Source organism: Arachis ipaensis, chromosome B3 (assembly GCF_059453495.1).
Source record: "Arachis ipaensis isolate K30076 ecotype BB chromosome B3, ASM5945349v1, whole genome shotgun sequence".
NCBI lineage: Eukaryota > Viridiplantae > Streptophyta > Magnoliopsida > Fabales > Fabaceae > Arachis > Arachis ipaensis.
In genome coordinates this window covers 104,952,600-104,965,870 of record NC_142438.1, presented here as the reverse complement: position 1 = coordinate 104,965,870, position 13,271 = coordinate 104,952,600, and the positions used below count along the sequence as shown (strand labels likewise).

General features: G+C 32.0%; 1 protein-coding gene across 2 annotated transcripts; it reads left to right on the top strand.

Annotated features, from left to right (window-relative positions):
- The first annotated feature begins 6,366 nt into the window (after positions 1 to 6,366).
- CIP1 (COP1-interactive protein 1) lies at positions 6,367 to 12,648 on the top strand. Of its 2 annotated transcripts, none has more exons than XM_016333932.3 (4): positions 6,367 to 6,595; positions 6,994 to 7,069; positions 8,255 to 8,429; positions 8,575 to 12,648. In XM_016333932.3, exons 3-4 carry the CDS (start codon positions 8,336 to 8,338, stop codon positions 12,306 to 12,308), a joined length of 3,828 nt encoding a protein of 1,275 aa, XP_016189418.1. In that variant the 5' UTR covers positions 6,367 to 6,595; positions 6,994 to 7,069; positions 8,255 to 8,335; the 3' UTR covers positions 12,309 to 12,648. The 2 variants fall into 2 exon arrangements, with proteins under 2 accessions (XP_016189418.1, XP_016189419.1); XM_016333933.3 differs by having other exon boundaries at positions 6,440 to 6,595; positions 8,285 to 8,429.
- The last annotated feature ends 623 nt before the right edge of the window (positions 12,649 to 13,271 follow it).

Here is a 13,271-nt window from a genome sequence, read left to right as displayed (position 1 = left end):
GATACAAATTTGTATTAAATTTATATTTATTTTGTATGAAAACAAGTTTATTTTGTAATTGAAAAAATAAAAAAAATTCTATTTTAGCTTAGTGACGGATTTACAGACGGATTTTCTGTCTGTAATCAGAGTGTGAGATAATTTTTCAAGGTTCAAATTACAGACAGAAAATTTGCGGGAAAATCCGTCTGTAATTACAGACGAAAAATCTGTCTGTAATTACCAACGGAAAATCCGTCAGAAAGTTCGTCGTATTCGGGAAATGGATGGAGAATTTACAGAGGGAAAATCCGTCGGTAACTGGTAAAAATCCGTTCGTAATTTTTTAAAAATCCGTCCGTAATTTTTCGATGGAAAAAATTCATTGGTAAAATAATTTTCGACGAGGCTTTTCCAGAGGGACAAAATCTGTCGGTAACCAAAAATTCGTCTGTAATATAGACTAAATCTGTCTGTAAATCTGTCTGTATTAAGCCATTTTTTCGTTGTGATTTATCATGTGAAACATTTTTTAAGGAAAAAAATCTTTTAAAAAAAGATGTAAATTGTAACTTCTAAAAAAAGATGTTTTATTTTTTATTTTTTTAGTACTTTTATTTTTACTATTAGAAATTTTTCAAACACGCTAAAAAAATAAAAAATTTATCAATTTAATAATAAAAATAAGATACAAAGGATAAAAAAAATACAAAAATGAGTATTATTGTATTTTATTTAGTGGTAAACTAGAACAAATTATAAAAAGCTAATTTATTTTCAGTTATTTTCATTCAAAAAATTTGAGAAGAAAAATATAATAATAAATATAATTATAAAAAATTAACAAAAATAATAAAACATAAAAAATAAGCTGTGTCTCTTGTTAGCATTTCTATATCATTTTTATCAGAATGAACACAAATTATACAAATTCAGTATCTCAGAACATAATATCTTTATTCATATCTTATCTATCAAATATAATTTTGTGTCTCTTTATCTTTATCTTAATATTTCGTGTCCGTAAACAAATGCGGCTTTATTGACCATATTAATAAAACGTAGAATGGATAGATAAATGCATAACGAAAACAAATCTGCTACACATCAACAAAAATCACTCTCATTAAAAAGAGCGTGATTACACGCACACTTCCAAACAAGTCATTTACGTTCACGGGGCTTTACGTTATTGTCGTCGTTATCTTCTTCTTCTTCCTCCTCCTCCTCCTCCTCCTCCTCCTCCTCCTCCTCCTTTTTCTTTGCGTGTTTTCTCCTCATCATCATTCTTTTGTTGCTGCTGTTATTGCAGTAGAAGGTGAGGAGAAATAATTTTGAATTGAGCAGAACAACGAGTTCAAATACAATTTAATTCACTCAAAAATGAATCGAAATTATATAATGATTGCGACACAATTAACTCAAAAAGAAAGAGAAGCAGAGAACAATGGTAAAGAATCTGCAGAACTCAAAAATCGTGTTAAATTTGAGTAAATCAAGAAGAATTTTGAGAAAATAAAATAAGAAGGAGAAAATAAAGAAGAAAAAGATGAAAAAGAAGAAGAAGAAGCAGTAAAAGATGAGGAGAAAGAGTTTTTAATCGTGTAGGACAACGAGTTCAAATGCAGCTTATTTCACTTAGAAATGAACCAAAATTATATAATAATTGTGACACAATTAACTCAGAAATGAACCGAAATCACCTAATTGATTGCGACACAATTAACTCAGAAATGAATCAAAATTACATAATGATTGTGACACAATTAACTCAAAAAGAAAGAAATTATATAATAATTGTGACACAATTAACTCAGAAATGAACTGAAATTATATAACAATTGCGACACAATTAACTCAAAAATAAACCGGAATTACATAGTGATTGTGACACAATTAACTCAAAAAGAAAGAAAAGTAGAGAACAATGGTAAAGGATCTCCAGAACTCAGAAATTGTGTTAAATTTGAGTAAATCAAGAAGAATTTTGAGAAAATAAAATAAGAAAAAGAAGATGAAGAAGCAGTAGAAGATGAGGAGGAAGAGGAGAAAGAGTTTTGAATTGTGCAGGACAACGAGTCCAAATGCACCTCAATTCACTCAGAAAGGAACCGAAATTATATAATGACTGTGACAGAATTAATTCAGAAATGAACCGAAAGTACATAATGGATTCCAACACAATTAACTCCAAAATGAACCGAAATTACATTACAATTGCAACACAATTAACTCAGAAATGAACCGAAATTTACCATAATGATCGTGACACATAAACTCAGTTCGAAAACAAGCACACAAACAAGACTAAATCATGAACAAAAACACATCCAAAATCAATTTTGGATTAGACAACGTCATTAATATGTTTCTTCTTCTTTTTTATTTGATATTTCCTTCTCTTTTTCTTGGTTTTATTCCTCTTAAGAGAATAAATCGAAAAGAATTTTGAGAAAATGAAATATGAAGGTGAAGATGAAGAAGAAAAAGATGAAAAAGAAAAAGATGAAAAAGAAAAAGAAGCGATAGAAGATGAGGAGAAAGCGGAGAAAGAGTTTTGAATTGTGTAGGATAACGAGTCCAAATGCACCTTAATTTACTCAGAAATGAACCGAAATTACATAATGGATTGCAAAACAATTAACTCAAAAATAAACCGAAATTACATAACAATTGTGACACAATTAACTCAGTTAAAAAACAATCACACAAATAAGACTGAATCATGAACAAAAACACATCGAGAATCAATTTTGGATCAGACAATATCATCGACATGGCAAAAATTCAACAATAACAATAATAATAATAATAACGACGACAACGATAACGACAATATGTATAAGAAGAAGATAATGATAACGATAACGATGATGATTATGATGATAATGATGATGGAGGAGGAAAAGAAAAAAGAAGGAAAAAAAATTCAAATGAGAAAAGAAGGAAGAAGAGGTGGTGTTGTTGGTGATAACAAAGAAGACATGCATGCGTGAATTTGAAAGAAGAAGAAGAAGAAAAAGAAGTGCCAGGAGAGAGAAAAAATGAGGAAAAGAAGCGCGTGACTCTAAATCATTTGGATGAACTTAAATGTTAAAATTGATTGAATGTAAAGAATAATTCAAACGAAGAATAAAAATAAATAATAAAGCATCGAAATGACACGTAAATAATAGCCTGCTGTAAAGATTATGCTGTTAAGTATAATATAGATTTACAAAATTTAATTATAATAATAATCACAATAATAATAATATATCTTAAATAGGCAATAATTTATTATGGTGACTGATTCTTAATTACAATGAATATTTTCTTAAATTTATCTATACAAGCATAAGAAAAATAAATACGAGGGCACAATATTTTTTTTCCTAAAATATATTTTATTACATATAATCTAGACAATATATATATTTTGTTATTTCTATTATTTAAAATCTAAATCATCCTAATTAAGTTATGAGAAAAACTCCCCGATGAAATAAAATAGTTAATTAAATTCAACCAAATGATTAACGAGTTTTATATTTTACACGCATGCTCTTACCTATTTTCTGCTATTATTTTTTTTCTTTTTTTCATCTTTTTTCTTTTGTTATTGTCATTATCGTCACTATCATTACTACTACCATCTCATACTCCTTTTTTTTTTTCATTTGAATGAATATTTTCTTAAATTTATCTATACAAGCATAAGAAAAATACGAGAAGGGTTGGCACAATATTTTTTTTCCTAAAATATATTTTATTACATATAATCTAGACAATATATATTTTGTTATTTCTATTATTTAAAATCTAAATCATCCTAGTTAAGTTATGAGAAAAACTCCCCGATTAAATAAAATAGTTAATTAAATTCAACCAAGTGATTAACGAGTTTTATATTTTACACGCATGCTCTTACCTATTTTCTGCTATTACTTTTTTTTTTCATTTTTTCTTTTTTTCATCTTTTTTTTGTTGTTATTGTCATTATCGTCACTATCATCACTACTACCACCTCATACTCCTTCTTTTTTTTTTATTTGAATTTTTCTTCCCTTTTTTTTCCTCCTTTTCCTTCTTCATCTTCATCTTATACAAAAATAATATTGTTTATTCTTTATCTAATTTTTGCATTTGTTATGCTTATTTTTGCTGTGTTATTTACAAATTTATTCACGTATTTTTTTCTATCAAAATTTATGACTCTGCAAGTCAAGTCTTCATGAAATAAATTCTTAGTTCTATCATATCATTTAGTTGAAAATTTCGATGTTAGAGTGAAAATATTTTAGTGTTATTCTTTAGAAATTTATTTGTTGTTTTATATATCAAATACGTCTTCTTCTTATACGTAAATACTACTGTTCTATTCTCTTTCGAATTTTTGTACTTGTTCTACTTAATTTCGCTGCGTTATCTACAAATTTTTTTACTTATTCTCTTTTCTTATTAAAATTTGTGAATATACAACTCAAGTCTTCATGAAATAAGTTCTTAATTTTATCATATTATTTTGTTGAAAATTTCGGTATTAAAGTGAAAACATTTTGATTTTAGAGTGAAGACATTTCGGTATTATTGTTTAAAATTTTATGTGTTATTTTATATATCAGATACGTCGTCTCCTTTTTATTGGTAAATGACATTATTGATTCTCTTTCGGTGCTATTTTTGTTTCTACTAAGAATTCAATCCAATAAGTAAGAACCTTCATTCATTCAACTAAATATGATTGTAATATAGTATAGACATATTCATTTAAATCTAATATGAGAAGCAATGCTTCTAAACAAAGAACTAAGTTCAACAGAACAAAAGAAAGATAGATAGAAAGAAAAATAATAAGAAGTAAAAAAATGTAGTATTAAAGAAGAGATTTTTATGTCTTTGTAGCAAAATTTTAGTGTAAAAATTTTAGTGCATTTAAATCTTTTGAACACTGTCTTTTTGTATTTGGTAACTTTTTCTACTCTGAAAGCAGATGTTGATTTTTCATCCTAAATACGCTCGTTCACTTGAAGTAACTTCTGCGTTCACTTAACATGCGTTTATATTTGATTTTTCTAGTCCTTGTTGGTTTTAATAGTTTTCTCAATAAGAATTTTTAGATTTGTTGCAACCACTTCTAGACGTAAATATTTTAATTATTTTTTATTATTTTAGTACTCTCTTTCATATTTTAATTTTTTATTTTTTATTGAATTTCTTATTGTAATTTTATTGTAATATGAATTAGTGATCCTATTAAAAAAATAAAGTAAATAAAAAACTGATCATACATCACAATAGAGTCATAAATAATAAAAATTTGTAATCCAAAATAATACTAAATAAAAAATACTAAAGGTACTAAAAAAATTATAGAATATTTTTTTATTTGACATGATAAAATTTATTATTGTAATTCTTGTGCACGGTTTATTATTCTAATTTTTGTAATATGTATTATTCTTCTTATTAGAAATGATAAATTAAATAAAAATTAACTATAAGTAATAATAAAAAGCTGAATCCAAAATAGTAATAAAAATAATATTACTAAGAATATTTATAAAAAATACTAAAAAAAATTATTAATTTATTTATATATTATTTTTTTAATATAAAATATATTTTATCAATTTTTATATATTATTTTTAATTTAATAAATAAATATTAAATTTTATTATAATAATAAAAAATTATAATATACTAAAATAGAATACTAAAAAAATATTATATAAAAACCATACTAAAAAAATATAAAAAAAATTAAATATATTTAAAAAAATAATATTATAATTTAATATTATATTTTTTAATAATTATTTATTTAAAAATAATTTTAACTGATATTATTTAAATAATATTTATTTTATTAAAATTAATTTTAATATAAAATTATTAAATATAAATTATGTTAATATAAATTTATTTTTACTCAAAATTAATTTTATAAAATTACTTTTATTTAAATACACACTTAGATATATAACAGAACTGTTAAATTGTATACGAGTTATAATCTTAATTAATTCCATTACATTTGTATGGTATGGTTAATTACGTATCTAATCGATAACGCTACCATATCTTATGAATCGTAAACAATTCTTTAAATGGTTAACCGTTAACACCTAGAATCTTTTGGGTACGTGTTATTTATTTACTAAAAGTTTCTGTAACCTTTCTTGGCAACAGTAGACAGTAATAATCCAAGAGGCCAATAGTGTGATTGGAGTCTGATTGGATTCTCTCGCACGAAACAGGACAGAAGTGGCCAGCCTAATGAGGCGCGAGAAATCGCGTGGCAGTGCATGTAATAAAAATAGAACGAGAGGGACATACATCTGAAAATACATTCCAAAGATTCCATCCCCGAAATTTGAAGGTGCAAAATGCTGGCGTTCCTTTTCAGCGCTCTAATCCAAACAAAGCCACTTTTCATGCCACTATTTTTTTTTCATTTATTTATTTATTTATTCATTCATCATGTGTCAGAAAATAAAACTCAAGCTTAGCCTCCCTGTCTCTCTCTCTCTCGCATTAATTGAAGAACGTTCTCACTCATTCACTCCTCTTCCTTTCTTTTCGATTCTTTCTAAGCATCGATTCTCTGCTTCATCCTCTCTTCGTCTTTCACAGGTAGGTATTCCTTCTGTTGTTCCTTTCTTCTTTCTGATTCTGCGTGGTTCTCCCGAATCGTTTCAGCTTTCGGATTCGATCCGATCAACTTCCTATGCTCTAAGACTGATATCATGCATGCTTCAATTTACTTCTCTCGTTTTCTCATCTTTACTTGTTCTTCCTGTAATTCTCCCTGAACAATCCGAATAGTTTACTTTGCTATCGATTTTCCTTTTCTATATGATGACGATCGTTGAAAATTCTGCTCTTAGTATATCTTTTTTCTTAGTCAGAACTAAGAAAGAACTCTTGCTGTTAGTGATATATGAATTCATTGAATTTGATCGTATTACTTCTAAAGCTGCAAATACAGGTCCAAGATCAATTAGCTCTGAATACTTTTCTTTCACTTTCAGCTGCTGCAGTTTTGCATTTGAGGAGTTCAACAAGACGATTCTCAAGAGTAGAAAGAATACTGACCCTGTACCTCAGGTACCTAACTTATTTGTCGAAATTGTGATTTAGAGATTAAGATTTGCAATTATCATTTCTTGTTTTATCCGGTCATCTTTCGGTAAATTACAAATCTACAATTTACAAAGGTATTTCGTTTTTGTTGTTAAATAATGACAAAAAAAATTGTTACCAAAAAAAAAAAAAAACCCGAGGCATGATCCCGGTTGTTCGTGAGCTGTCTCATACTCTCTCATCTGAATCCGACTCAGCTTCTGGCGAAGATTCCCGGGGTTGTTGACGTGGCGCACGATTGTTAGTTCTTGGCGCCTACTTCAAGTGTCTCTGTTTCCTTCTCTATAATTTTAATAATTTTCTTGAGTTAATTATTTATGCTTAGTTTAATTATTCCGCATTCAATAATTGAATTTTAATCCTGATAGCGTAAAATGGTGGTTTGACGGTACGTTTATTGCAATCTCCGAAAAGCTGAGAGAATCAAGTATTGGTTAATTGATGATGACAATTGCATCTTTCTTCACTTATCAATGGAGAATCCAGATATCTTTTTCACGTATCCCTTTCCTTTGTTTCTCTATTTTTACATCACTATACGGCCAATTATTCTCATGATTAGTAATTACCCTCGATTTCAATAGTGGAACGGAATATTGATTTTGTTACTGGATTGATTCGAGTTCTACGAAATTGTATGTACTATGTCCTTGTTGCGATGAGACACCGTTATAATCATTCCCCATATTTTATGATCATTTATCTCTCGTTAAAAAGTGTTGCCTTTGCATTTTCCTGACGGCTATATATAATAATATCATATCAAATCGATTAATAAATCCCATTTGTGTGGCACACATCTACTATTGCTTTCCACCATCTTCTTTGATGACATATAAACTATACGGACTACAAATTTCTTTATGGAAAAGCGCTGATGAAAGCTCAGACCGACCAGAAAAGAATATGTACTCTTTCTGTAATGACAGCAATAATAAACCACAATTTTCGACAATACTTTCTACATTTTTTAGTTGCTATACGTAACTTTTTCTCCTCCCCCCCCCCCCCCCCCTTAGAATAAAATAGTAGCGATAATCTGCGTTAATCTTGTTAATGATGTGTACTTAGAAATTCCTTACAGATGGTAATTACCTGCAAATTTAAGGATGAAGAAAATAGTGCTAAAAAAAGTGTTAATTTTTTCAGTTCCTGACTTTTTGGGATCATGGGGAGCAGATTATGTTGATGCGTGCGTGATTGCTGATAAGTTGAAGATCCATAGAGAAGATGGTGAAACATCGCTTTAGAGAGTCTATAAAATCTTTGTTTGGAAGTCATGTTGACCCTGAGAAAGAAGAGCAACTGCAGGGAGCTAAAACAGGTACAATTTCTATCCCAAGATTAAAAGCTCAGCTGCCACCATGACATCACAATGATAATGATAAATAATTTTCCACGACTTATCAATCACCTTGTAATGATTAAACAAATGATTTCGTGTTTTGCTGCTCTTTTTTTTCCTACAGAAATTGATGACAAAGTGAAAAGGATATTGAAACTTATTAAAGATGACAACCTTGAAGAGGATGGCCCCCCTTTAGAGCAATCTAAGAAGGAACCACTTGTTGAACTGATTGAGGATTTCCACAATCAGTACCAATCGCTCTATGCACGATATGATCATTTGACAGGTGAGTTAAGGAAAAAGATTCATGGCAAGCAAGGAGAAAATGAGAGCTCATCGTCCAGTTCAGACTCAGATTCAGATTATTCTTCAAGAGACAAAGTCAGAAAAAATGGACAGCTGGAAAGTGACTTTCAAAAGATAATTGAAGGCTTAAAGCAAGAACTTGAAATGGCTAGTGTGGAAGTTGCTGAATTAAACCGGAGGTTGACAAGTACTCATGAAGAGAAGGAGGATCTTAACTCGAAATATGTTGCAGCATTGAGCAAGATAGAAGAAGCAGAGAAAATAAACATGGATTTGAAATCTGATGCTGAAGCATCGAGTATTCAAAGATCAAAACTTTTGGATGAAAATGCTGAACTAAAAAATCAACTGGACGTTGCTGGTAAGACAGAAGCTGACCTGAGTCAAAGATTGGAGGACTTGAAGACAGAAAAAGATAGTTTGACATCGGCGAAGGAGACAGCTATCCAGCAGATTGTTGAGGAAAAGAAGATTACAGATGACCTGAGAACCACAGTTGATCAACTGAAGGATGCGAAATTCTCTCTTGAGAAAGAATTACAAGTCGTGACAGGGGAAATTTTCATTCTAAAACAGCAGTTAGAGCATGCAGATGAGGAAATGACAAAGGTCAACAACAACCTGAGAGAAACTCAGGAAGAAAATGAATCATTGAAATTGAAACTTTCACAGGCTTCTGATGAGGTCCAGCTTTCTCACAGAAGAATTCAAGAACTTGTAGACGAATTGAGTCAGTTAAAGGAGGAACATGTTGCAGCATTGAGCAAAATAGAAGAAGTAGACAAAATAAACATGGATTTGAAAACCGATGCTGAAGCATCGAGTACTCAAAGATCAAAACTTTTGGATGAGAATGCTGAACTAAAAAATCAACTGAATGTTGCTGGTAAGACAGAAGCTGAGCTGAGTCAAAGATTGGAGGACTTGAAGACAGAAAAAGATAGTTTGACACTGGAGAAGGACACAGCTATCCAGCAGATTGTCGAGGAAAAGAAGATTACGGATGACCTGAGAACGACAGTTGATCAACTGAAGGATGAGAAATTCTTGCTTGAGAAAGAATTACAAGTTATGACAGGGGAAATTTCCATTCTAAAACAGCAGTTAGAGCATGCAGATGAGGAAATGACAAAGGTCAACAACAACCTGAGAGTCAGTGAGGAAGAAACTGAATCATTGAAATTGACAATTTCACAGGCTTCTGATGAGGTTCAGCTTTCTCACAGAAGAATTCAAGAACTTGTAGATGAGTTGAGTCAGTTAAAGGAGAAACATGATGAGAAGGAAAGGGAAGTTTCAATCCTCACCGAGATGCATGAAGGGCATCAGAATGAATCCTCAAATAAAATTAGGGAGCTTGAGGGACAAGTCACAAACCTGGCACTAGAACTAGAATCACATCAAACCCAGAAAAGAGATATGGAGGAGCAAATTAAAAGGGGCACAACTGAAGCAAGGGAACTAGGAGAGCACAATTTAGGGCTACGTAGCCAGATTTCAGAACTTGAAATGAAGTCCAAAGAAAGAGAAGAGGAACTATTTTCCCTCAAGAAGAAACTTGAAGATAATGAGGAGGAGTCATCCTCTAAAATATTAGATTTGACATCTCAGATAACCAATCTGCTGACTGACATAAGCACATTACATTCAAAAAACAATGAACTGGAAGAGCAGATAATTTCAAAGAGCAGTGAAGCATCAACTCAAGTCAAAAGCATTACTGATAACATGAGTGTGTTGCAGCACGAAGTGGAGTCCCTACAACAACAGAAAGCTGACTTGGAAGTTCAGTTAGTGGAAAAAGTCCAAGAGAATTCAGAGTATGCAATTCACTTGCAAAATCTGAAAGAGGAGGTTGACAAAAAAACCCTGGAACAAGAGAAACTTATGGAAGACACCGAAAATTTACTCATGCAGATAAGGAATCTGGAATCAGAGGTGAGCACTATGAAGAACCAGAAAAGTGTAGATGATGAGCTGATAAGGACTAACAGCCACGAGATTGATCATTTGAGACAAGAGAAGTTGGAGCTACTTGACAAAACAGCAGAATTAGAGAAAACATCATCAGAGAGAGGATCCGCGTTTTCTGTCATCCAGGACACACTTCGTAAGGTAGAGGAAGAGAGTTCAGCTCAAATAATGAATTTGACTGAGCAAATCAACAATCTTCAAAATGATTTGGTTTCCTTGGAGAATCAGAAACAAGAGTCATCACAGCAGTATGACGGACTGAAGTTGGAGGTGGATTCTATACACAGCCAGAAGAGTGAACTTGAAGAGCAAGCAAGAGCTAAAGATCATGAGAACAGCGAGCTGAGAGAGGAAATTATTGGATTGAAGGGAACAATCACTGCGCTGGAGACAACAATGGCAGAAAAGAAGTTTGCGTTTTCCACTTTGCAGGAAAAATTTCATGAGAAAGAGAACGAAGCTTCTGCCTTAACCACCCAAGTGAATAATCTGCAAAATGACTTGCTTTCATTGCAGGGCTTAAAAGAAGAGTTGGAGCTCCACTGTGGAAAAATCAAAGAAGAACATGCAGAAAGGTTTACACTCATAGAGAATGAAAAGAATGAGCTAGCAGGAAAGTCAACCGATCTTCAGAGAACATTAGAAGAACGAGAAGATGCTTATCAGAAGTTAAATGAAGGTTATATACAAATCGAAGGTTGGCTGAAGGAAAGCAAGGTGAGCCTTGAAGTTGCTGAGAAGAAGATTGAAGAAATGGAACGTGAGTTCCATGAAGGCAGTGAGTTTAAGAATCAGATGATGGCTGAACTGGAGCATACAGTGGAGGATCTGAAGAGAGACCTTGAAGAGAAAGGAGATGAAATCAACACTATGTTTGAGAATGTCCGCATGCTCGAGGTTAAGCTTCGTCTTTCCAATCAGAAGTTACGCGTCACAGAACAATTGCTAAGTGAGAAGGAGGAGAGCTTTAGAAAAGCTGAAGAAAAGTTCCAACAAGAGCAGAAAGCTCTTGAAGACATGATTGCTACTTTGTCAGTAAAGCTTGCTGCCAACAATGAAGCTTTTCAGGAAATCATAGCCGGTGTTAAAGAGTGTGTGAACAGCGTGACGGTTGGCATAGAAACCGTGTGCTGGAAATTCTCTGATAAATGTAAAAATCATGAGAACTCTATCTCCAACATGTCTCGTGAGCTTCAGGTTGCAAAGAACGGTTTCAGGGAGATGAACAAGGAAAAAGAGCAATTGCAGACACAGAGACACCAATTGCTGGAGCAGCTGCGGGATAAGAAGGAAGAAGAGTTAGCTTTGAGGGAGAGGATTGAGAAGCTGGAGGCAAAAGCAAGCAAGGATGAATCAGAGAAGACGAATCTGGCAGCGAACATGGCTCAACTGAGGAATACAGTTGGAGAATTGGAGAAGAAGATGAAAGAGAAAGATGATGGCATGTTGGACTTGGGTGAAGAGAAGAGGGAGGCCATAAGGCAGCTTTGTTTGTGGATTGATTATCATCGCAGCCGTTATGACTATCTCAAAGACGTTCTATCAAAGACAGGTAGAGGCCAACGAACGGCTTAAATCCTTAAAGCTTTTTTAGCACCTTCTTGTGTGTCCCATTTAGGTATGGTGTTGTGGTTTGAATTGTTATTAGTTCAATTTTTCTCATGTGAATTAATTCTTTGTTTCTTTTGGTTAAAAGTTCAAACATGTGCGTGTTTATAATTTAATTCATTCTGTATCAGGAGCATATATCTCCTTCATGATTTGGTTATCATCACATACCTCATCATTACTTGTCATATGAGGGTCATCGTCTTTTGTCTATGCCTCTTTTTTGTAACTTGTAATAAAGTGATATTGAGAAACTATAATGGGAAGAAGAAAATAAATGCAATTATTTCCCCATGCAATATCAAAATTGACGCTCTCCTAATCCCTCTTCCCACCGACCACCTCCGATCCCTCCGTCGCGACGCACATCTGCTTTGATCATCGCGGTTTTCCCCATTCGTGACGGGAAAAAAAAAAACCTAAAATCATTTAAAAAATTTTTAAATATAAAAGTTCAAAAGATCCGAAACGTAATAAAAATAAACATCCAAAACTTAAGAAAAAAGAAATATCCGATAATTTTAAAATTCAAAAACTAATAAAAAAGAGGCATTCAAAAAAAATATTAAAAATTAAAAAAAATATATCTAAAACTATTAAAAAAAAATCCAACTCCCTACAAAAAAAAGGAACATCCAAGATGAAAAAGAATAATCCAAAATTAGTAAAAAGAATCGTTCGAAATTAAAAAAAAATTCAAAAACTAATTAAAAGAATAATCCAAAATAGAAGAAGAGCTGGAAGTGTTTGGCGACGACATCTTCGACGGTGCTGCGTAGACAGTGGGGGACTCGCAGTGTGTGGGAGACAACAGTAGCGGCGGTGGCGCAGTGGGCGATGGACGCTTGACAGCAACAGCGGCGACGCATGAGAATTGCGCGAGACAGCAGTAGTATTGCCGACATTCCAAGCGTAGTGTCTAACACAACT

Coding starts and splice junctions, on each gene's coding strand:
- CIP1 (XM_016333932.3), top strand. CDS start 8,336: ATGGTGAAACATCGCTTTAGAGAGTCTATAAAATCTTTGTTTGGAAGT. Junction 8,430..8,574: donor ACTGCAGGGAGCTAAAACAG/GTACAATTTCTA, acceptor TTTTTCCTACAG/AAATTGATGACAAAGTGAAA.